At 39.2% G+C, this 24,503-nt stretch overlaps 4 protein-coding genes across 10 annotated transcripts in view; 3 read left to right on the top strand and 1 right to left on the bottom strand.

Annotated features, from left to right (window-relative positions):
- The window catches only part of LOC111867281 (serine/threonine-protein kinase Nek8), a 52,050-nt gene extending 49,761 nt beyond the window's left edge, over positions 1–2,289 (top strand). The window contains exon 23 of the mRNA XM_023856990.2: positions 2,205–2,289. Within this exon, the coding sequence (XP_023712758.1) occupies positions 2,205–2,211 (7 nt within the window). The 3' untranslated portion in view covers positions 2,212–2,289. The remainder of the gene's footprint in view (positions 1–2,204) is intronic.
- LOC111867283 lies at positions 797–6,768 on the bottom strand. 3 transcript variants are annotated; one of them, XM_023856997.2, is made up of 7 exons: positions 6,542–6,768; positions 6,270–6,461; positions 5,110–5,248; positions 3,516–3,678; positions 2,176–2,275; positions 1,244–1,321; positions 797–1,157 (listed from the first exon to the last, which is right to left on the bottom strand). In XM_023856997.2, exons 1-7 carry the CDS (start codon positions 6,683–6,685, stop codon positions 1,056–1,058), a joined length of 918 nt encoding a protein of 305 aa, XP_023712765.1. In that variant the 5' UTR covers positions 6,686–6,768; the 3' UTR covers positions 797–1,055. The 3 variants fall into 3 exon arrangements, with proteins under 3 accessions (XP_023712765.1, XP_023712766.1, XP_023712767.1); XM_023856998.2 differs by having other exon boundaries at positions 1,244–1,318; XM_023856999.2 differs by lacking the exon at positions 1,244–1,321.
- Positions 6,769–6,778: 10 nt separating this feature from the next.
- Positions 6,779–16,297, top strand: LOC111867282 (abl interactor 2). 4 transcript variants are annotated; one of them, XM_023856996.1, is made up of 9 exons: positions 6,779–6,896; positions 7,391–7,557; positions 7,641–7,808; positions 8,622–8,769; positions 9,189–9,436; positions 10,599–10,896; positions 12,527–12,796; positions 14,715–14,937; positions 15,732–16,297. In XM_023856996.1, exons 1-8 carry the CDS (start codon positions 6,860–6,862, stop codon positions 14,876–14,878), a joined length of 1,500 nt encoding a protein of 499 aa, XP_023712764.1. In that variant the 5' UTR covers positions 6,779–6,859; the 3' UTR covers positions 14,879–14,937; positions 15,732–16,297. The 4 variants fall into 4 exon arrangements, with proteins under 4 accessions (XP_023712764.1, XP_023712763.1, XP_023712759.1 ...); XM_023856995.2 differs by lacking the exon at positions 6,779–6,896 and adding an exon at positions 6,918–6,988; XM_023856991.2 differs by lacking the exon at positions 6,779–6,896 and having other exon boundaries at positions 7,297–7,557.
- Positions 16,298–20,666: 4,369 nt separating this feature from the next.
- The window catches only part of LOC111867292 (disintegrin and metalloproteinase domain-containing protein 10), a 176,239-nt gene continuing 172,402 nt past the window's right edge, over positions 20,667–24,503 (top strand). For both annotated transcript variants that reach the window (XM_033752622.1, XM_023857015.2), the window contains exon 1: positions 20,667–20,985. In XM_033752622.1, coding sequence (XP_033608513.1) covers positions 20,889–20,985 — 97 coding nt within the window. In that variant the 5' untranslated portion in view covers positions 20,667–20,888. The remainder of the gene's footprint in view (positions 20,986–24,503) is intronic.

The following is a 24,503-nucleotide window of genomic DNA, read 5'->3' as shown; positions in this document are numbered from 1 at the left end:
CATTCCTGAGTTGATAAGCCGACTACCGTTGCTTCAGAAGGTAAGGACTAGTTTTGGCAGAGTTTATAGTGACAACTGTTTTGTGTGATCGTCGTTTTTGCAATGGCTGATTTTCGTGAACAGCGTGTGGCCGTGAAATTCTGCTTTTTGCTCGGGAAAAGTGGAACAGAAACTCTTGAAATGTTAAAAACGGCGTACAAGGACGATGCTATGGGGAAAACTCAAGTGTTTGAGTGGTTTTCCTGTTTCAAAAATGGTGAAATGTCAATTGATGACAAACCTCGTTCTGGTCGTCCTTCCACGGCCCGAACACATGAAAATGTTGAAAAAATTCGTGAAATCATCAAGGAAGATCGACGACGGACCATTGAAGAAATTGTGGAGCTGTCGGGAGTGACTTGGAGCTCAGCGGCCAGATTTGTGGCAGTCGGGTGACTGGTTTTTCCATCATGACAATGCCCCTGCTCACACAGCCCTGTCTGTACGACAATTCTTGACCAAAAATGGTATGACCCCTGTTCCTCACCCTCCATACTCACCCGACATTGTCCCGTGCGACTTTTTTTTGTTTCCTCAAATGAAAAGAGACATGAAAGGAAAAAACGACGGAGGCGCTGTCAAGCATCTCAAAAGATGAATTTAGACACTGTTTTGAAAAAATGGAATAAAAGACTAGAGAAGTGTATTAGTGTAAGTGGAGAGTACTTTGAAGGGGATTGAAGGTTTGTGCTTAAAATTTGAATAAATAAGTTAAAAAAAATAAGTTCGGTTTCTTTTGGGTACCCCCTCGTACATATTATGAACAAATGTCAGCAAGATACATAAACCAGTATTTCATAAAACTGCTTGAGAGTAAAACCAAAATTTCAACAGATTTGTACACAGGAAGGAGATGGCATTTTTATATAAACAATAAAATGGTAAATTCTATTAATATGCTCAGCAGACATGCAAGTATATCATTCATTGAGTTCTGATAAATAGATTAGTCATATTTACCAGCCATAAGATAATTAAAAAAGTGAGCTTTAAAGTACAACATGTATAAAAATTAATCACAGATTAAGTTGCTTTTTCTTCATTGCATCCTTTCTGCATTTCATTAGTCTTTCTTCTTCTTTCTTTTGATGTTCATCACTTCTGTTGTTTTGTTCGGGCTGGAAACAGTGAGGATACAGTTAGCTGGTTCAATTGAAATACCTTTTTGAATGCAACACCCCCTCCCCCCTTCATGAATACTCACCTTTATTTTATTTTCAATTTTTGTTTGACTTTCTGTAAAAAATGACTGGTTTTGGGTTTCAGATAAACTTTCCTCCTGCTGTGAACATAAAGAAGTCTGAAAATAGCTGAATGAAAATATTTCATTGTCCTATAAATAAGGTTGAGGTTTTCCTGGTAGTGACTGTTCAGACTGTGGTCTTTTGGACTGTGACACATAATCGTGTGAGTGGGTACCAATATTTGCTTCCATCTTCAGGTTGAAGTGTGACCCCAAAGATGGAGGCAACATGTTCTTCAAAAGAAGATTACACTGTCATAATCCAAAAGACCACAATCTGAATATCAGTATCCTGCTAGTCTGTACTGCATGCATGACCTAACAATACCACAATTCAAAAGCTATGTTATCAACATAGACAAACTGTGTTTGTGGCCTTTACTAATATTTATTAATCTATTTGATCCACATCAGGCAATTTGCATTTCTGTACACAATTTGATGTTCTTACAGTGCTGGTTTTGAACAGTTCTATCTTCTGAGATATAATGTTGTGTAGTCCACTGAAAGTCAACTGGTGTTTCAGAGGTGGCATATTCCTCCAAAATATTGGCTGACTTTCAATGGACTGCACATCGTTATATCCCAGAAGATAGATGTGTTCAGTTTGCATCACCACTTAAGACAAAACTTGAAAGAGTTCAGACTGACAAAAAAAAGTCTTTTTCTATACAGAGATTTTTGTGAAATTTCTTAAGAATGTTCAAGTGAGACTGAGCAGTAAACACTAATTTTATTTCAAAGTTCAAATACACTTTGAGAAAATGTCTGGACACAGATTGGACTGAGAGGCCTCCGAATGACAGTCCAATCAGTCAATGTCTTACTCTTAGGCTACCAGATATCCTTACTCCAAGAATGTACTTTTTATAAATATATTTATTGATGCTGACCTTAGGATTCTTCTTTTGCTTTTTCTCAGGAGATGAATCATTGATGACACTTTGCGTTTCACTGTCTTCAGCATCTGCATGTTGCTCAGCAGCTTCTTTCCTGTAACAGCACAAGAAGGGTGTTTTCAACCAAGTCATCTTTACACAGTGCTGCCTGAGAGTGGGCATATCATCTGCTTGACAAGCCAGACACCACTGTGAAATAATTATAAATTATTCGAGGTATATAATGATGGGCCCGTCACGGTAGCCGAGTGGCCTAAGGCATGTACTGTCTTCGCTCGCTTGGAAACCAGGATCATGGGTTCGAATCGCACTCTGGGCATGGATGTTTAGTTTGTGTGTGTGTGTTCTTCTGTTTGTATACAGGTAGAGGCCTTGTGACAAGATGATCCCCCACCCAAGGAGTCCTACCGAATGTGTAAGATCTAGAAAAACCAAAGTGAACGGAGAAGTTCATGGAGGTAGGCCTAGGCTCACTGGGGCTGCAGTGCCAAGAAAAAAAAAAGTATATATATATATATAATGATGGACATGTGCAAATAAGGGAAAAGAAACATATTAAACACCATCAACATTACATAAATTTTTACACTCATGGTATGTCCCAGTGCCAAGTGCCTTGCCACCAATGTGGAGGATATGGCATGTAAAAATACTTAGGTATTCCTCCACACACACTGCAGTCTCTCTGCTGGCAGCACATAAGCTTCAGATGGTACTGTCAGGTTATGATGGACTCACCTGTCTTAAAATTGTATACTATCAGTGAACATTTTGTAGCCTTTGGGGAAGACAGATTGGGGCACAGTGTTTTAACTATTGAATTTTTATTTAATAGACTTGCATAAAACTGTACAAATTGTATAAGGTTTGCCATTACTTTTACTACTAAAATTAACTTATTTATTATATTGTATATGTTTATCAGTATTTTATACAAATGTGCATGTTACTGGATGACAACTGTAATCCTTAGTTGTGACTGTAACAAGGACGATCTTCACATCCACATGAGAATGTACTCTCGACAGGATTTATGGAAGGTGAATAAATGAAATGAAATGAACAAAATGGCATCTTTCAAGGTAGTGAGACTGAAATACTCTACTGGACACCTGTGTCTTCTATGGCAATGAATTATATGATTTTTTAATGCACTTCAGATGCAATATGCATATTTTCTGATGTAAATTGGAAAAATAATGGCATATCAAAATACAGAAACTATATCAACTTCAAACATTTGTTCAGCAAATTACAGCAAAGGTGTTGAAAATTAGCATATCTGATTTAGAACTGCTTCATGAATGAAGCAGGGTATGTGGAAATATACTTACAATTTTTTACAGTTTGCATACTTCTCCATCACATTATCGTATAAGTTTTGCATTTCTTGTGTGAACAACTGTGTTGGTTGTAAAGGAAATTCATCAGGTATTTTAATTGTTGTACACAACTTCTCAAAGTGACTCTCAATAAATGCAAGTGTCTCAATGTTTCCTGAAATGGAAGGTTGTATTGGGTTTAATTGGGCTGAACTTTTTACATGAATATCCAGAAGTTGACATGATTCGCTGAGAGCTAAGTGAAGGTTTGCATGACACTGACCATTACAACAGACATAATTTTATTCTGTTACTTCCTCTGTGAAGAAATATGCTGGCTCCAATGTAATACACCATCAGAGGATCCAAAGTTTGATTCTTGACTGATTATGAATCAATTTCTCTGCACAGATGTATACATTCATCTCCATGAATTTCAGGTTTTGGGAATATGGAAGATATGAAGTATAGTCCAGAACCCATGCTAAGCTATGGGCTGTGTCTGCCATTCACTACCCTCACCATCATTGTACCACTGACAAGAACTGAATTCCACTTCACACGTGGTCCACCTGAAAAATGGGTCCTTCACCATTCAGGGTAGGCAGAGGTCAGGAAAGTCAATAAGAAAATAACTGGAGGCATTCACCTAGTCGTCACTGAATATTTATTTAGTGCCTCAGAACATCTGGTCGCACAGTCACTTAAATGTTTTCTGATTTATCATTCTTATATATGTCAGTGATATACTGATACACAACAGGATGCATTCCCTGAAGATTATTAATGCTAGTCATGCAAAGAGTGTATATAAATACATGAATATGAAGCTTAAACTACTGAATTGTAACACATATATATTTTAATAAAATATGTTAGAACAAAATTTTACATCAAAATATGCACAGACAAAATTGTGTTGATGGATACATAAAAATGATATATTGATACAACAGGATGCATTCCATGAAGATGTTTTCTGGTTATTCACTGTTAATCCCCTCATTACAGGCTTGGTTTCTGGGATGCATGAAAGGAAGTCATACAATTCAGAAACCATTACAGGAGAGACAGCTGTATGATATTGTTGTGTGTTGGAGTGACTACAGGTGTGTTTGAATTGATAATTGGATTTGCTGAGCATTTTAACACACAACTTGTGACAGTTAAAAATCACTGTCACACACAACTAGTGTTCTCGTTCTGTTACAGTCTTTACTAGCTGTTGCTTGGTAGCGGCTTCAATGGCAGACGTTCCCCTTCCTCTGGGTTCCTGAACCGTGCCCAGCCTCAGCTACCAACTTCTAACAGCAACAGTTCAGAATGACTGAACTACAGCAGTCCTCTAACTCACTCGCTCACCAACTAACTCCTCACTAACTTGTCCTACTTACAACATCTTGGTATGGATCATGTAGAAAACGCTGCTTCCCATTATTATTGTCATGGAACTGTTCCGTTCGTGTCTGTTGGCAGAGCCACTACCTAGCAACAGCTGTTGTATAGTTGTCTGTTTCATGGTTGTTGCCTAGCAGTGGGTCTACATGTCACAATATATAATACACATAACTGTCAGTGCAACCCATTATATATTGCTATCACTCACTGCGAGACAGTTGAGCTCCTTCTAGTTTATATTCTGTTATTTCAATGTCTTTCTTCTTCAGCAAGTCAAACAGCAAATGTTTCTGAGCCTGCAGTTGTTGTACCATAAGGAGTAATGGTAAAGTAATTTCATCATATATCTGTTGGCACACAGAATGAAAAATGCATTGTCACTGGGGACCTCCTACAATTAAAAATGATCATACAGTCAGTGAGCTGAGGTGTGTAAGGCATGCATGCATTTGGATAACAAAAATTCTGGTTTAAAAACTTCATGCAGAAAGGCTAATAGGCAAAGGTATCCCACCATATAAAGGTATAGAAAATAGTTGGTTTGGCACCCATGCACCAACTGGATGTTGTGCTCCAAATTTCTTTGGGGGTGTCATGCACAAAAATGCATATGGTTTTCCTTGTCCACTGAAAGCAACTCTGAACAAAGAATGCACTTTCACTTTCTTGACAGTTCTTTGATACATGGTGTAAGGTAATTGTAGAAGCATATGCAGTGATCTAGAAAGTGAATCCACCAGCTGCTCTTCTATATCATCATCTGTCCAGCACCTTCCACATGTTAATGAGGCTTCCCAATGTTTCTAATTTTTTCACCAGTTTATGAAAGCAGCATTTTGGTGGTGGTTCTAGGATGGCCCTGTTTGCCAATATGATACGTGTGGCAAATGAAGAACATGTGCGTTTTGATTAAATACATCTTTATGTCATGAGAATAAAGCACAGAATGGCTGGTGGACGGCCTGCAAGAAAATGTTGAAAAATGGTCAGAACTGTCCAATAAAAGCAAGAGTGGCAGGATGCAGTTTCACAGTGACTGAGGTAGTGTCTACAATGTTTGACCACCATCAGTTCATAAAGAGTGGTAGTATTTCTGGAAATTTTAGGCCTCTAGTGAGAGGATCATTCTCTTCAGTGAAGCATATGGAAATAAAATGGGAAGAATATACAGTGGCTCAGAATAAGTTTGTGTAGTAGTCTTTGGTTCTGAAGGGTTCCACTCTGACAAAATTAAAAATAAATATGAGATAAAGAAATGCACTTTTTCTTCATAATGCTGCCATCTATATTCTAGTTCATCAGTTATTACTGATGTATATAATTGAAGGATAAAGTTGATGAATCTAGTATCTACATTTCTACACTTACCTCTTGTGAGGTCATCACCTTGAGATAAAACTTCACGGTAAATGGCACACCAGCTAGTTTTGAATTAATCTCCATGACTTGGGCATTTTCACATTCTTTTATACTAATCTGAGCATTAGTCTTGTCATGTATTTGTGATAATGTCCACTGTGATACAGTCTCTTCATCACCTTCCACAAGAGGATTGAAGCACTGGAGAAAACGTTACTGCATATAATACACGCTTTCGTAAAAGAATATTCAGTTATACTACAATGTCCTGTAAACTTTACCTTACATCGCTGATATAGTGATGCTGAAGTTATTTCTTCACCCCACATATTCACGAAACTGGAAAGTAGTACTTTATGGTGCCCATCCATGCTAATCTTCTTAATGATGTAATCATTATGCTCTATCCTTATGTGTTTCCACATTACTTAACAAATGTAGTGTGAAAATCCTAACCTCTCGTATACGGTCTCCGACCCCGACCGTCACGAAGCTAGTAACGAAACTAACGAAAGCTGACTGATTGAATTACTAATCGATAATGTACATGGAACGATATATCGCGTATAGTTATAATAATAGTTGATACTCCGAGTTACATGGTGGTACAAGTGATGACTACGTTTGTTAATAATGGTACGTATGCTGTTGTGTTGCTAGGTGTCCAAGGTGTTAAGAAATGTTAATTTTGTGTAGCACCTCAGTTACATCGCATATTTTCGTAATTAGTAAGTAGCCTAGTGGTCAGGAAAAATCTAATTGTAAGAACGGTTTGTACTTGAACCCTTTGAACTTTCTCCATTTTGACTACGAAAGTAGATTCTACTATACATTACAAAAATTAAGCCACTATATATGGCATCGAATTGTATACATATGTAAGATTATGCGAACTAGTATTGTGTAACTTAATATAAAAGTACGTACGTAATATATGTCCTGAGTAAAAAAGAAATAGCTGATGTTAATGTAAAATAAACCAAGTGGGAAGAAAGTTGAACATACATTTGACAGGCATTAGTCAACTCTGGCCAACTCTTTGTGAATGAATGTTGGTCTTTCCGCCTTCTCAATTAGTAGTTGTCAGCTCATCTTCCATTTGTTAAATATGACACATCATTATTTATCAGGGGCGATGGATCCGAATCGTGAATCCGGACTGGGGAGTGATTCTGATAATATGGCAGAGTTAGCAGCATTGTTGACCGCCGAGATACCAGAAGGCAGGAGTAGTCTTGCAGATAGCCACACAAACTTGGAGAGGGTAGCAGAATACTGTGAAGGGAATTACTTTCAGGTAAATGTATTGCATGTATCCTGATATGTATAAGTAAAGGATATTTAGATTTCTTTGCTTAATATAGTTTTTGTGTATAATAGTCTGAGAACAAACGGGCTGCTCTTGAAGAGACCAAAAACTACACCACCCAGTCTCTGGCCAGTGTTGCTTACCAGATCAACACTCTTGCATACAACTTCTTACAATTGCTGGACCTTCAGACTGCTCAGCTTGCAGAAATGGAAAGTCAGATGAATCACATTGCTCAGGTATGGCCTTTTTTTTTAAGTAGTTTATCATGACATAGAAACTGTGAATTAAGTTAGAGGCTCTGTCCGTTTATCTTTGCACTCTATTCTCCTAATGTAGTAGTTGCTGGGTAAGACATACTTGGCAAGGAAAAGTAGAGAATCAAATTTGCTCAGGTAGTTACTATAGGATTCTGACGATAGTGTATAACACACAGAGATATTGGGTTTTCAGACTTTATCCATCGTCCCGGTTTTTAAGATAACTAAGAAGAACACGACATTTCGGAAACTGGATCTGTTTCCGTCCTCAGGTGAGGGAAAACACCTATTCTGTTGGGTCCCTTAGAAAGAGCTAGCCTCAATAACTTCTTAGTTATCTTAAAAACCAGGATGATGGATAAAGTCCGAAAACCCAGTATCTCTGTGAATTTGCTCATGTTTATGTGTGAATGATATGTGCAGAGAACCGAGATACTAAAAGGGACAAGGAAGAAGGTGAGAAATGGTAAAAAGGTGAAGTTGTTCCTGTGCTTAACTAATTAAGTACTATGCCATGAAGGCATATGGGGGAGTGGATGTATAGATGGAAGAGACAAAATTGCACAGTTTTCATTACCATGGCCTCTAATAACATAATCAAACCATAAAGTTATATGTGTCACAAAAACCATTAATTTTTTTTGCTAATGCTGTTTTTTTGCAGAGATAAGTTATATGTGTTTGTATTATCCTAGTGTAAGAAATATCATGACATGCAGATTTGTTATGAAGCGATAGTCTGCCTGTCTAATCAGCATGAAGACTGTCATATTTAACTTGATTTGCCTATAGACAGTGATGATCCACAAGGAGAAAGTTGCTCGTCGTGAAATTGGAGTGTTGACAGCTAACAAGACTACAACTCGACAGTACAAGATAATTGCCCCTGCCAATCCTGAGAAACCAATTAAATATGTACGGAAACCTATTGATTACACAGGTAAGGGTTTTATAATGCAATGCAATCATGATGGCCTTGACACATACTGTTTTCTGGAATGTGATGCTATAGAGCCTGGTTCCCAGCTGTTCCTCTGAAAGGTCTTTGAACTTCTTCTGAGGTACATCACATCCCAGAAGATAGTACCCTTCATAGCCACTGCTGTGAAAGCCTGAAATCTAACATAGTGATCTGGTTTTGTCAATCTTTTGTTACTTGTGTCACAATCTGTTGTATATGTTATGGTGATGTAAGCGGATGAGCTTGGCTAAAGTCTGCATACAACCTACCCTTGTTTTCTCAACTTTCAAGAGCCTGAAAACTGTTGAAAACAGGCAGTAATTTGTTCAAGGATAAGTCCATTCTCTGTTCTATATGATGTGTAGGTATTCAGCACTCATAAAATTTTGTACTTTCAGCCTTGGATGATATTGGTCACGGAGTAAGAACAGCATCAACAGGGGGCACTCCCCGTTCTAAGCAGAGAGGCTCTAGTCAGGGTAGCATCCAGTCACTTGGTTCAGTATCGACGACGGGCATGGGGGCTATTGTAGGTCCGGCCCCCACGACAAAACCTCCAACTCCTCCACAGGCTGTGCGTACGGGGGGCAGCCTTAGTAAGGGATCCAGAGAGTACAGGACTCCACCTGCTGTAGCACCACCTCAGGTTAGATCTTAATCTGCATCATTTAGCTGCAAAGGTTTTGTGGCAATGGATAAGGAATGACAAGAATACTGAAGTACTTGTGGCATAATTTAAGGTGCTGTACTGGTTTCTCCCTTGTGGGATTAGAAGATCCATGGAGAACCTCTGTCAGGGTCTCTGAATTTAAGGTAAAAACATGATCTAACTGAATAACTTGGGTTTTTGGCAGTGAATTTGAAAAATAACATTACCAAAGTGGCCTTGCTTATTTTTAATCTTGAACCCTAAACAAAGGATTTCTTAATTGTTACAGATTTATAATATGGTAACTTGTATTTGTATCTCTTTATTTAACATGCATCCATATGTTATTCTCGGCAGATTTCTCATCACAAGACTAAACCCAACAAAAACGTAACGTGGGATTATATGTAATTTAACCCATTACCAAGTTTGAGTTTGTTGGAGAAGCATGTCCAAATATAAGAAAGATGTATGTTTTTTTTTTTTCTGCTTTGTTAATACAGCTAGATGACTGTCAATAAGCTGTATAAATATGAGAGTTATTAATATGAAGGCTGTTTGGGGATTATTTTGGGGGAAGGAGTAGAGGCCATTAAAAATAGTCCCCATAGGCTTTGAGTTGGGTGTGCCGTTTGATGTACCAGCTAATTGTTGGCTGAACTGAACATGCAAATGGTTTGCTGTTGAGTGAATGTCTTATATCAAAACATGAAAAGAGAAAAGAGGCATGACTAATTGGTCACTCTATTGTTTGTAATCACCATTTGTTCCTAAATGATAATGCTTTTCCAAAAATAGCTTTTAGTGCACCTTGCACAGTGCTGTAGAAGAAGTGGGGAAGAACACTGAAAGAATGAATTGTAATACCTATAACAAGCAAAGTAGGCATGGTGAGAGTGAATAGGGTTATGGTCAATTCTCAACAAAACTTTCTTTTGTATGTAGTTTATCTTTTCCATCTGTAATAGTGCAGAGGTTTGTAACTATGATTTTTAGTGATTTTTGGAATAGGCTGACTCAGCCAGCACATCACAACTTGATCTTGAAGTTAGGCTCCACTTTTTACTTGGTTAGACACTAAAGTTGTTTCTTTTTGCTTAGGAATGAGCTAACTTGTGTTTAACTGTTTGTTGCATTTACTGTTATGTGACATTTACAGGTGCCAAGTCACTATGCGCCCAACTATCCACTGGGACACCCTCGTCGTGGAGAGAGGGGTGCCGGTTATAGCACCCTGCCAATGCCTCCCTCAGCACACATACATTCCCATACACTGCCTCATCATACTCAACAGCATGTATCCCATCCTTCTCCCCCCATGTCACCCCCTCAGGTAGGCATGGTGCATCCGATACCTCACAATATTCAGCAGACTGTGCAATCATCGCATCCACAGACTCCTCCCCCTCCACCGCCACCAAACTCGTACACATTGGATCACAACTCCAGCATGCCACGTGAGTTTCTCATTCATGTCTTGTTTGCTAGTGAATGTAACTATCCCAGCGGGTTTTCTGTAGAAGCTAATGATCACTTTTTTGGAACCTGAAGGTTCATTACCATATTCTACCAGGGCTTGCCACTGGACCCCACTCTGAGCCAGACAAATCCAGTCCACATCTTCACACACTTTTTCCGTAAGATCCATGCTAATATTGTCTTTTCATTTAAGCTTGTGTATCCCAGTGATTTTTCCTGTCACATTTTCTGGGTAAAATTTCCCATCTCTCCCATGGATGTTATATGTCTTGCACTTTGCATCTTACTTGATGTGAATACCCTCTTAATATATGGAGAAGAGTAAAAATTGTGAAGCTTCTGTGCAGTTTCCTGCTACTTCCTTCCTCGTAGGTCCGGATATTTTCAGCACTTTAGTTTCAAGCACACCCTCCTTCTGTATTCTCTGTCAGTGGATGTTGCAGTAACCAAATACAGTAGATTCCTGATTAAATGGGTGGATTGGGCCACGCCATAGCACAAGTTGTTGCTGGCTTCCCACCACGGCTGCCCGGGTTCGATCCTGGGTCTGGTCAAGTGGGATGTGGTGGACAAAGCGGTGCTGGGGTGGGTTTTCTCCGAATACATAGGTTTCCCCTGCCAATCTTCATTCCACCAAATTCTCCATCATCATAATCACTCGGGGCAGGCTACAGTAGGCCAATCAGTTGCCGCTGTGCCGAGTTGACCCAGCTGGACTCCATCCCCCACTAAGCAAAACGGGTGGATTATCTGGGTTGCAAATTATCCAGGAGCTTTGTTTAGAAAACTGACTGATATGTCCATGTCAGAAGATAAACTTCATTGGAAGGTAAATCGCGCTCATGTTTCTGCTATTAGCGTTGAAGTAAAATATACTTAATAAGTGTATGTATCATTTTATAAATCCCAATTCACAATTTGGTTACATACTCCTTTTGTTGATTGTTTGAGGAGATTCATTTCCTATCCTCCACAGATAATTGGGAGTCTACTGTTATCTTTTTCCATTCTGTTCTCAGAATAAACAGATGACTGTTCTTTCTGTTATTTCAAAATATTTGTATACAAAATTCAGGAAATGGAGCCCAGTTTCTATGCATGATCAACTTGAATACACATTTCTAGTGTCATGTGCTTATGTGTGTGCACTTATATGCATTTGGCACCAAGTATATTAGATGGTTGTCAGAAAGAGAACTCTTCCAAAGGAATTAGTAAAAGTATGGCTATCCCTGTAAGAGGCCATGGAGGTGTGTATGGTTGTGAGATGTCAAGGCTCCCACGTTTTCTAGACAGTTAGCTCACAGCTTGTGCCGAGGTTGTTAGCCTTAGTGCCAGCTTCTCTCTACCCCCGCAAAATTCCTGGTGCTCATTTCTGTTAGAGCCTGTGTTTATCCCAGACCCATTGTGTGGCTGGAAGGATTAGGTCAATTGTAAAATCCAGTGACCTCATTGGAAATGAAACCTGCTATTTGCTGGCTTCTAACATAGTGCCTCAACCAACTATGCTACCCCTTGCCCCATGGATCGGTAGTTTTATCATGTATTGGCCATGTATGACAGAGTTGTGTTATTTGTTTTAGCTTCTCTCTCTCTCTCCACTTTCAGTTGTGATGAACAGCAGTGGTGGTGACACAGTTGACCACAGCAGCCTGCATCACCTGCACCACTCCCACACACTGCCACATCATCATTCACCAGGTCAGGCTCTGCACCATCAGCATCGTCCTGGCAATGTTTCTCCTCCACTTCCTCCACCACCTCCCCCTGAGGATGAGCATTCAGGGTTTGGCCGTCCACATGCTGGAAGGATGATGCCAATAGTTCCAGATGAAGAGGATTTACCAGGATGGGTCCCCAAGAACTACATCGAAAAAGGCAAGCTCCTGTCAGTTGAGGAATTATTGAAAATCAAGGCAGTAGTGTTTAAAGTAATAACATACATAGTTTCATGGGTGGTTACTAATGTTTTCAAGGAACCTGCTTCCTTCATCTTCAAGAAATAAGATAAATAGCAGTATGTTTCTTCACAGTTAGTAACCACCCATGAAACTACATGATATAGTAATTTATAAGATTAAGTCTTATTTCCCATAAGTTTTGTTTCTTCCTAACTCATTCATGACACTGTGAACTTCAGAGATTACTGGCTTGTATGCCCAAATAATTGTATGTATACGGCTGTTAGGTTTTCCATGTTTCTCTGGCTGCCTCGATGTCTATGTAACAATTCTAAAACCACAATGGATTTTATGAAATTTGGTAAGGGTGGTGACTTTTACTGAAATAGCTGACTCATCATGTGGTTAAGATTGGACTACAGTAAAGGGCACAGTGCTAAAATTAATGACATGTAACATGTTTAAAATTGTGTAGCTGAGCATAATTTTTCATTATTCTATTTTCCTGCTCCCCCACTCTCAAAAGTATACTTCCAGTTCCACATACAGCACATGATAGTTCGTTGTGTCACTTGATTAGTTTGCCCATTTTACAAAAAAATGTTGGTACTACAGCGCTGTCCAATCTAAATACAGCAATCCCTTGGTAACCGTGGGACTACATTCATGAGAAATGCAGCTGTTGGCAAGAGCAAGGCATTATGGAAAATTATGGATTAGGGTAATTGTGACTTGTGTGAACACTCATCAGAGGTCAACCAAGTTATTGTCTGTTCATTAGATACTAAAAATACTGTACATAATAAGGTATCTAAAAATATTGTGACGTGGATGGCGTAACAGGAAGTAGGGGTCACGTGACCTCTGAGGTCTCATGAGTTATGTCGCATCCCCTCACTCCTTCCATCATTATGCAACACTTGGTAAACACCCGCTACCCACGGTGACATAACAGAAGAGCAACTGTGTCAGGCAACCATTGCCGCAGTGATGTAACAGCATCAGAGCGCTGTCACTGCTATGTTAACAGGCCAGTCAACACTCTGCCCCCTTCCCCTGCGGTTACGTAACAGCACTTCCAACTGTAATGTAACAGGGGACACCGCTGTAACACGAGGCAGCAGGGAACAGCATATAAAGCTGGCTGAGCAGTACGAGTATGTGACCAGTGTGTGTGATTAGGAGTGACACAGTGTGGATCGTGAAGTTGCCGAGTCAATTTCAGTCTAGCAGTTGTCAAGTCAGGTCGTATCAAGTGTATGGCAGTGACTACAGCAGAAGAAGTAATTGTGATACAGCAGATGGCAGTACTTGTAAAATTGTAAACTGTAATTGTGAGAGCGAAAGTGCAGTAAATTTGCTAGATCCAGGAGGGTGTGAAGTTATTTGTTGCATGACATGTACCCAACACGTGACAATATGTTAGACTGAAAACATAAAGAAGTGTTACCAAAAAAAATTCACTGTAGTGGTGATATGGAAGCTAAACACTGCCTTCACATGTTGTTACAGCCATGCCTCTAGCAAATATGCATCTATTGCATCAGAAACCATCATTTTTTTTTGTAGGCAAGTTAGAAACAGCACATTTATAAAATCTAATATCAAAACTGGGTACTGAATTCTGCAGTTGTGAAACCGTTGTTGGCCAAGGATTGCTGTATGTGACTGTGCATGGTATTTCTCATGATATAAAAGCATTAAACCCAGGAGGGTCTTCTGATAGTATGTGAATTTGAAATGATTGTTTGCTTATTACATGCTAAAGTGGGAACACATCTTCTAACTGCATTTATCTAAATACAGTACTGTTGATCCTCAGAGCTGAGTTAGCATGTACTTGGCTTCAAAGTTACTCTGTGGTAAATAAATATGCACTGATTGTTTCATTTTAGTGGTAGCAATCTATGACTACTATGCAGATAAAGAAGATGAACTGAGTTTTCAAGAAAGCTCCGTTATATATGTCCTAAAGAAGAATGATGATGGGTGGTGGGAAGGTGTCATGGATGGCATCACAGGACTGTTCCCAGGGAACTATGTGGAGCCATGTGTCTGAGGATGTGTGCTTCTTGACATATGTTACATGTTCTTGCAGCTTCATATTGCAAATGCAAGGTATGTGGAAGTGTCACCTATTGAGTCCAAGAGAAGAAAATTGAAATTGTGCAAAAATTCTCCATGACAGTAACTGTAGGTGGTGGACGTTTTTCTTGATGCTTTCAGGTGTCGCTTGTTCACGTTTAAATCATTAGTTGGCAAGTGAAGTGATATTTCCTGCTAACTTTACTTTTTCATATCAGTTTTGTGTATGCTGAGTTACAGTATTCCGTGATAAGAAGTCTGCAGGATTTGTATTAATTCATATTAATTATTTCCATAATAGGAAATTTGTATAATAAGGTAGGAAGAATGAGACAGCCATATGCTTATTGCATACACGTGCCAAGTACCACAATATTTCACTCTTATTTGTGAATTACAGATCGTGCAGACCTTGTTTGATGAGTGATTTGAAGAGAAACAAGATACAGATTGTGAAAGAAAATGATTTATTATTTATGAGACTCAAGAATAGTATTTCCTGGTTCTGCTCAAGCATAGTGATGGCAAGATTAGTTGGCTGCAAGCAAATTTTCCCAAATCCAGATAAAAGTTGATTTGAACCATACCCAATATGCCATTGAAAATTATAGCTGATTTAAGGGAATTTCTCAGTGGAGGGGGCTAAAATAAGTACCATACGTTCCTGAATACTCTGCAATATTGAATAAGCCACATGTCTTTTTTTAAATAATAAATAAAATTGCTTATGTAAATTTATGTAAGTACTGAAAGTATACATGTTGAGTGTTAGTATATATATTACTTAGTGCCTGGAAATTTGAATGTTGTTCTTTATTTATTTGCAGGATTTGATGTCTGACTGGCAGAAAAAGACAGTTTTCTCAAGGGTACACAAATTGTTTCTTGCAAAGACCCTCTCCTTCATCCAATGCCTGGGAGTATGCAGAAGTTTGAGGAAATACAATAGTTTCTGTGTGTGGCGGAGGAACCAGTAACTTAATTAGGTTTTGAAGAGTATGAACAGAAACTGCAGTATTTCATTTTTTCACGAGGCCTTGATTTTGTCCTCTCTTTGTTTTAAAAATTGCATGTTTTTAATACATGCCAGCTTTTTATTGGGGCTTCCCACAAAAGACATATTATCCCAAGCATGAGTATCCTGAAACATTGGCAGGATACATTATGTGCATTGATTGATATGTAAGTGTCTGTGTTGCAGTTTGCTGGACTGTTAAAACATCTGGTTCAGTTCTGGTAATTATTTATATTGTAGCAGTTACTTGCTCTGCAACTTGGTTGACATTTTACTGGCACAGCAAACCTTGCCACCCAAGAACTAACTAACTCCGTGGGGCTGAGCCCTTCTTGAGAAGCCATGAGTTCTGCAGCTACTGAAGAATTTCCCAGCATTTTATGGAACCCAGTAGTTCATTGCCATGTTCACAAGAGCCCTTCACTGGCCTCTATCCTGAGCCAGATGAGTCCAGTCCATACCACCCAATCCTATCTCTGTAAGATTTATCTTAATATTATCTTCCCACCTATGTCTAGGTCTTCCTAGTGTTGTCTTTCCTTCTGGTTTTCTCAACAAAATACTATATACATTCCTCTTATTCCCCATGCATTCTACATGCCCTGCCCATTTCATCCTCTACTTGAGCATTGTAATTATACTTGGCGAAGAGTACAAGTTATGAAGCATTTTATTATGCAGTTTTCTCCAACCTCCTGTCACTTCATCTTTGGTCCAGATATTCACAGCACCCTGTTCTCACCCAAGAACATATTTTAAATTTCTCATGAGGTTGAGGGCAGTGTTTTAACAGAGATAGCAGTTGTTTGTCTGGGAATGAAAGATTCTAAATCACCCAGTTCTACTAGTCTGGTAGCCATATTTTAATTCAATGTTAATATATTATTGTGAAATGCAGTGCTTGGCCAGCAGGTCCTCATACATTTGCTATCGAAATAGTATGATGCATAGGTAATTTGTATTTATTTGATACATTTTCTTTTGTATTGGTGTAGTTGTTCAAGTGATATCTTCCTAACTACATAAATTTACTGGTCAGCAGTGTGTTGTATAACTTTTGATTTGTTATAGGCATGACACATGGTTTTATTGAGTAGCTTAGCTCAGAAGGTATTTCATCTGACTTCTGTGTGGAAGGTTCCTGTTAGAATCTCTGACTGGGTAATGACAGTCCATACTGAGTCTTTATTGGTTTTCCTCGTTCACTCTATGCAACTTTTGTGCAATAGCATCTTGAAATAAATCTTTACCTTTTCCTCTCTATTCTCTCTCTTTGACAGTAAATAGTTATTCACTTATATCTTTTGATATTGTCACATGTTTCAGTGACTAGAGACTAGGATTGGTAATTGGATTTATTAACTGCCTACAGGCCGTAACTACAAATAATTATTATACTCTTGCTGATTTTCACAATTTACAGTCACTCCACACTAAATCTTTTCAGTCTGTTTCCACTGGTGTTCACTGTCCATTAACTGGCAATGGATTTATAACACAGAAAGTGTAGAAGTCCCACTCAATTACACACTCTCAATATCAATGTACTACAGCACATGTAACATCTTCTAATTCCTCCTCTGGCTACACTGCTGTTCCCTTGGAACTTTGGAATTCAAGTCAAATCAGTTCCCATTCCCATATTCTCTCGGCAAGGACCACACACAGAAAAAACAACCCCTCTATTGTTGCATGGCGCAGACCACACAGAAAACACGTGTCACATGTCACACTGCGAGTTGTTCTGTCCATTAGCAGTACTGGGTATGATGTGGACAACATAGAAAAAACAGCCACATCTATTGTTGCATGTTTGAATGTGTTTACAGAGCTGTTGCCTGGCAACACGTTAATCAAAACCATTACAATATTAATAATCTGTATATTATATGTCATTAATTAATATATGAAACAATGAACCTCACAAATTATTTTTAAAAAATCTTACCTAGTTACATATTTATCAAATCAAAGAGTGTTCTAGGCAAGAGATCATAGATCTTAGTAAGAAAGGTGCCTAGAGTATGTGGTATGCATTTTGAGATAGTGAACTCTTAGTGATATACTCTGAAGATGTTATTTTAGAATTAATGGTGCACACTTGCAGAATGATCCAGTACTATATTTGAGAAAATTGTTGCACGCAATTCTGGTTCATCACTTTAATGGCATGTTGAAATAACTAATCAGGGCATCAGATTGATCATCATATAGATCAGTCCATAAGCCTGGTCTTCTGTCAGAATTTTGTTTTCTTGGAATAGCCAATACCACATCTTTTTCAATTCACCATTCACAATTGCACTTTCATTTAATTTACCCGGCAGAGGTGTGTGTTCCATATTCCTGGGGAACTGTTGTGGCTCAGTAGAAACCAGTTATGCTCTTGACAGAACTACTGTTAGGTTATTCAAAGTCAAAGTCACATTGTGACTGACGGTCAGTCAGTAAGTCTTGGTGTCGAGTGCCATCTGGAGCTCATGACCAGATATTTATTACTGTTTGACAGTTACGGTTTTGTTTCTGTGGGGCACCATCTCTGACAAGAGGATGGGTCTGTCTTTTGTATATGCTGCTGGCCCTTACCAGCCCTGCCTTGTCATCCCTTGTAAGACGGAATTGGTGCGACAGAAGGCATTAGACTAACGTGCCTATATCTGTTGTACACGAAACTGATGAAAAAACAAATCAGAATAAGCTTTGTGTTGATATTTCTTCGCTCCCTACTGAGGTCATTTATGGTATGAGTGGAGTTTGAGAACCACTGATTAAGGCGTACCAAACCGTGAAACCAAAGATTTGTAGCATACTGTCCAGTATAACAGAAAAATGTAATCAAGAGCATTTATGTACAGTCACTGAATGGCAGTAATGTGCAATATATTGTTATGGTACTAATTAATTTTCTGCATTTTAAACCACCAATGCCCCTGCCTCCAAATTATTTTTTTTTTTTTCCACATATCGATGTGTAATTATTTTTTGTCTCTTGTGCTTCTGGTCACCATCTACATGGGAATTTTACAGACCATGAACTTTTTGAAACAATGCTTGAAAGAAAAATACAGTGTAGACCCTTGAAATAGGTACACTGTAAATGAAATCAAACTGTATGAGTTACATAATTTAAGACTGTACTTTTTGTAGAAAATATTGGTTTCACAAATAAAGGAGTTTGGTATTTGATTTTTTTTACTTATTTCTGGAAATCTGACTGCATTGCACATATACATATGTGTTGTTCACGTCATCCGCATAGGCCAACAGCTGATGTGTCCCGTTTAATTTCAGTCCCACCTGGTTTCCCTAATGGCATATTCTAAAGCAAAGTTGAAAAGGAGTGGTGATAAAGAATCTCCTTGTTTTAGACCATTCTGGACAGGAAATTTATCAGACAAATGTTTACCTACACGGAATTTGCTATACATTTCGTTTAAACACATTTTAATCAATGTAACTAGTTTCATGGGTATCCCAAATTCTATCAGAATATTGTACAATACTTCCCTCCTAACTTGATCATAGGCTTTCTTGAAGTCTATGAATAGCTGATGTACTGTCTCATCATACTCCCATTTTTTCTCCAATATCTGACGAATGCAAAAGATCTGTAGTTGATCTGTTACATCGAAACCCACACTGATGATCCCCAATAATTTCATCTATATATGGACTTCACTTTGAGAGGAGAATATTGGATAAAATTTTGTATGAAGTTGATAGCAGTGATATCCCTCTAATTATTACAGCCAGTTTTATCACTCTTCTTGTGAACTGGTACAATAATAGATTCCTTCCACTGATCCGGCAATTTTTCCTTATGCCAAAGAGAAGTAATTAGATTGTGGATCTATGCTTAGAGCCACTAATTTGAATTTAAGTATTTTTTGGTCATTATTGTGAAAACAGTATGTAAAGTAATATGCGAGATGAGGCCTATGTGATAGTTTGAACCTAATTTGCATTTGGGTGATAGCGTTGTTGAAAGAAAAGAAATTGACATGTAACCTGGAGTGGTATGAATAGTGCCAGACCAAGGTGTAATTATTAGGATAATACTAAAGTGGTTATTAGGTAAACGAAATGTATTGATATGAACCACATTTTGTTGGTTCAGGACAAGGGCCAGGTATAACAGTCATTGGGTTCCATGGCATAATTTTTTACATGAACTATAAGCAATGGAAATTCATACCTACTTTAATGTCGTGCTATAAGAACCATTTACACTTTTAATTTTTGACTGGACGTGAACATTTTACCAACGAAATGAAAGATCAAATGGAACCAAAGTTGCGGTGTTCAAATCGACATCAGCACTTTTGATTAAGTTTTAGAGATGATTTTCGAGGATTCATCAGAGACCACAGCAATATGATTATTTTGGAATCTTCCTCTGTTCGCATCTTTACATAGTTGATGAGTATTAATCTCAATTTTATATTGTCTTCAGCATTTCTGTTAAGAATAAAGTGCAGAACAATATTTGAGTACGAAAAAGTTTGTGTCCGACGGCGTAATCAATTTGTAACTGCATCATACAGTTGAATGTACTCTTTGTTAGATGGCGCTAACAGTACGTTTGTTGATGCCCGACATGTATGCAGAATTATTAAAGGTTTCACTATAGTCTTACCAAAGCTAACAGGTGTCGCTCTAACGTGGTTGCTTCTTACTGCCATCTGCTGAAGGTATTCATCGATCCCACCTACTGTTAAAACCTACGAGTCTAGTAGCCAAAGACCGCCAAAGACTATTAGTTCATTTCCAGTTTGGAATTCAGTAGTCTGATGGAAGAAGAGGAAGAAAGGCGTGTGTGGATGTGTTCTGCGTGTGAAAGCTGACAGTGTTTTCAATCCATGGTCGGTGGTGTACGAAATTATTCATGTGATGGTTACTGCTGTGACTGGGTGGATACAAAATTGTTGCAGTGCTATGACGTAAGATAGTGCGAGTGGTTCGTCTAACAATGCTGGTGCCTGGCATGACTTTGGTGGCCGTGATCATCGTGGTTCACTTGGTTTTGACAGCGTTCGGCTCGCCGCTGATGCCTCCTGTGGGACAAGGTAAATGCATCAATCAGGACAACAATGCTGAATTTATTCGACAATTTCGTCATATACTGGAAAGGTTACGAAAATCGAAAGTAATTATTTTTCGTTTTTAATATAGATCAATGAATATTCATAACAAACTGTATAAGTAATTTCTGAGATATTTATAGTGCATAGAGGCAGAGGAAATGATAACTACAGGAACTGTGCGTAATGGTGTTAGTGGCCTATTGCAACTACTTACGGGGTATGGGCTTTCTCTTCGCATCGTGGTAAGCATGTTATATCCATAATTCGGCAATTGCGTAAACAAATGCTTGTCGTTTCCTGTCACCTTTGCAGTGCATTAGTGCATTTGATAGACACTTTGCAAAATATAATTAGTTGCGTAAAAATATGAGAAATAGTTTAAAGCAAGAGTACTGTCTTGTGGGACATAACGCATTGTAATCCTTTGAACGTCAACGGCGTTATATCCCAGAAGGTAAGTACTCTTCATAACCACCGCTGTGATAACCTCAAATTCTACGCATTTCAAAGCAGCACGTTACCAAGAAAATGGATCATCTACCAGAAAACCGAGGATTACGTTCTTCCGGGTTCTAACGCCATGTGATTCAGAAGGAGGAACAAGACCCGTTCATCTTCAGGGTCGAAAGAGTGAGCAGAACTCAGTTTGCCGCTATTTTGTTTGGTTTATTCGATCCTGAATATGGAAGCGATATGTTCCTGCAAAACAAGCTTTTTCCGAACTACATGCCGGTGCTACCTAGAAGAATATACTTTTCGTAGTCATCGCTATGAGAACTCCAAATCCTACCGCAGAATTGTTCAGATTTATTCTCTAGCTGGGCCGCGCCATAGCTCAAGCGGTTAGTCGCTGGCATCCAACCACGGCGGCCCCGGTTCGATTCCGGGTCTCGTCAAGTGGGATGTGGTGGACAAAGTGGCGCTGGGGCGGGTTTTCTCCGAGTACTTCGGTTTCCCCTGCCAATCTTCATTCCACCAAATTCTCCATCATAACCCCCCGGGGCAGGCTACAATAAGCCAATCAGTGGCCGCCGTGCCGAGTGGACCCAGTTGGACTCCACCCCCCCACTAAGCGAGTTAAAAAAAAGCAAACTACTCTCTAGCTGTCGTTTTCTCTGTCATGGTGGTTTGAGGATGTTAAGTGAATTTGTTTTTGAACACATAGTAGAGTGATATGACTGTAGTCTTTAACAACCTATACCAACATACTATTGTAAATTTCGAGGAATGTAATGTATTTATTATTCAGTTTTGGGGCACCCCCGTTTTGTGCACCAAGGTTTGATTGTCACTTGATTAGAATTTGTAATGGAGTGGAGTCGTTTTTTTTTTAGTTTACTTACTTTATGGCTTAATAAATCGTGGAGATTTATGCTGTCGATTGGAAGAGGTGGTAGCACGATTATGGTAAAATAGAAAAAAAAAAGAGTCCGTGATTAACCATTTTAAAGAAGCATGCAGGTTTTCACCCAGAGAAACTGCAGATATCCCCATCTATTATGGGATCCACGCTTGGATTCAAATCGATTACGTGCAGAATACAAAGTGAGAGTAATCTAACAGTGTGACGTGTAAAATCACGTTCAGAACGTGTAACCCTTCCGCCATATTTCATAATATGTAGTTTAACTTCTATACAAATTCTTCGTCGCAAGGTTTTGTCACTGTTTCCCTAAATCCAGTTAATCACTCCCCCATCTCTAACCGTTGTGCTTCAGCATGTTGGAGGAGGACGCGGAACGCAACACTGTTATCTATATGTAAACAGCATATTACTTTTTTTTCCTAAGACATCTTCGCAGAGCGCAAGAGCCATAAGTGAAAATGCCCTTCAAATTCTAACTAGTAGAGTGGGGGTCTGTAAGCATATGCCCGAAAGTACATTGATGCCCTTGTAAGTCTTTTGGGATCCCACTACAATTTTAAATAGTTATAATAATTTCTTACTTGTTCGTTGACAATCGGAAATCACGTGATTTATGAGCTATGGACCAAGTTCCTGGCTGGTGCCGAGAAATCCAGAATTTATATGTATTTACTTTACGGTTTGTTGACGGACACTATAACAATCTCAGACTCAGTAGAGTAGAATGGTTGGATGATTACTGTAGCTCATAATGAACTGGAAAGGGCGTGTAAGGAAGCAGTCTTAGCCTAATTTGTGCTACTTTTTTTCCCCTTGGCACTACAGCCCCAGTGGGCCTAGGCCTACCCCCATGAACTCCGTTCACTTCGGTTTTTCTAAATCTTACACGTTCGGTAGGACTCCTTGGGCGAGTGATCAGCTCGTCGCAAGGCCTCCACCTGTACACAAACACAGAAAAACGCACACAAACATCCATGCCCTGAGTGGGATTCGAACCCACGATCCCGGCTTCTGATCGAGCGAAGACAGTGCATGCCTTAGACCGCTCGGCTACCGTGACCGGCAATTTGTGCTACTGTCTCAACATTTGTCTGGAGAGACTGAGGAGAACCACGAAACCCCACAGGTAGAACAGCCAGTGTCCATGGCGAATTGCTTACCGGTTGTCTCCCGAATGCAAGTCAGAGGCACTACTGGGCACTACCGACTGGGCTAGCTTTCTCAGAGAGAAGTCGTAAATGCTTAGATTGTGTTAAGATGCCGCATTCGCCAAGGGATTTGTGTGTTAATTATAGTAATTTTTCCTAAGGAAATTTATTACAATGTTTTAGAAAATACCTTGGTATGAAGACACACGATGAAGAGCCATTCGTAATGTACTTATTTCAATTCGCATTTTTTTCAGTAGAGGCCACTGTAAATTATATTCTACTCCAAATTACCCGCTATCCGAAAAAGGATACCTCCTCCCCCTGCTCTAATAAATACTAGTACTTCCATTACATTATAGTTGTAAAACATAACCATAAAATATTAATGCAATTAATATGCGCTTGCTTTCAATTACGCTACAGATATCTCAGCGTGAGATCTGATATTCTCACAGCGTAGTTAGGAAGAACAGGGCTGCATTATTCTACTATGTGACGCTGCGTATATCCTTGGCCCGTTAATGTGGGTATAGTATGTTCCTTCGTAGGCCGCGCCATAGCTCAAGCGGTTAGTCGCTGGCTTCCCACCGCGGCGGCCCGGGTTCGATCCCGGGTCTGGTCAAGTGGGATTTGTGGTGGACAAAGTGGCGGTGGGGTAGGTTGTTTCCGAGTACTTCGGTTTCCTCTGCCAATCTTCATTCCACCAATTGCTCGACAATCACCCTCACCTATCATCTGGGGCTGGTACAATAGGCCAGAAGTGGCCGCAGTACAAGGGACTTAGTCCCACCCCACTAGCAATAAAAAATGCCCCTTCGAAACGCGGGCATTCTTACGTTGCATAACGTCACGCCCAGCAGATATTATTTTAGGATATTTTAGACTCATACTGTACGACATATTAAGTGTCAGGTTACTGCACGTCAGCTGTCGACGATGAATCTAATAAGGAAGATATGTGTTTATATACATATATTTTTGGA

Source organism: Cryptotermes secundus, unplaced genomic scaffold (genome assembly GCF_002891405.2).
Source record: "Cryptotermes secundus unplaced genomic scaffold, Csec_1.0 scaffold1475, whole genome shotgun sequence".
NCBI classification, from domain to species: Eukaryota; Metazoa; Arthropoda; class Insecta; order Blattodea; family Kalotermitidae; genus Cryptotermes; species Cryptotermes secundus.
Note: the sequence above shows the minus strand (reverse complement) of the source record. Positions and strands in the feature narration are given on the sequence as shown.

Coding starts and splice junctions, on each gene's coding strand:
- LOC111867283 (XM_023856997.2), bottom strand. CDS start 6,685: ATGTGGAAACACATAAGGATAGAGCATAATGATTACATCATTAAGAAG. Junction 5,249..6,269: donor AGGTGATGACCTCACAAGAG/GTAAGTGTAGAA, acceptor GTGTGCCAACAG/ATATATGATGAAATTACTTT. Junction 1,322..2,175: donor AGCAAAAGAAGAATCCTAAG/GTCAGCATCAAT, acceptor TTATGTTCACAG/CAGGAGGAAAGTTTATCTGA.
- LOC111867282 (XM_023856991.2), top strand. CDS start 7,306: ATGAATGTTGGTCTTTCCGCCTTCTCAATTAGTAGTTGTCAGCTCATC. Junction 7,558..7,640: donor GTGAAGGGAATTACTTTCAG/GTAAATGTATTG, acceptor TGTGTATAATAG/TCTGAGAACAAACGGGCTGC. Junction 10,897..12,526: donor TCACAACTCCAGCATGCCAC/GTGAGTTTCTCA, acceptor CTCCACTTTCAG/TTGTGATGAACAGCAGTGGT.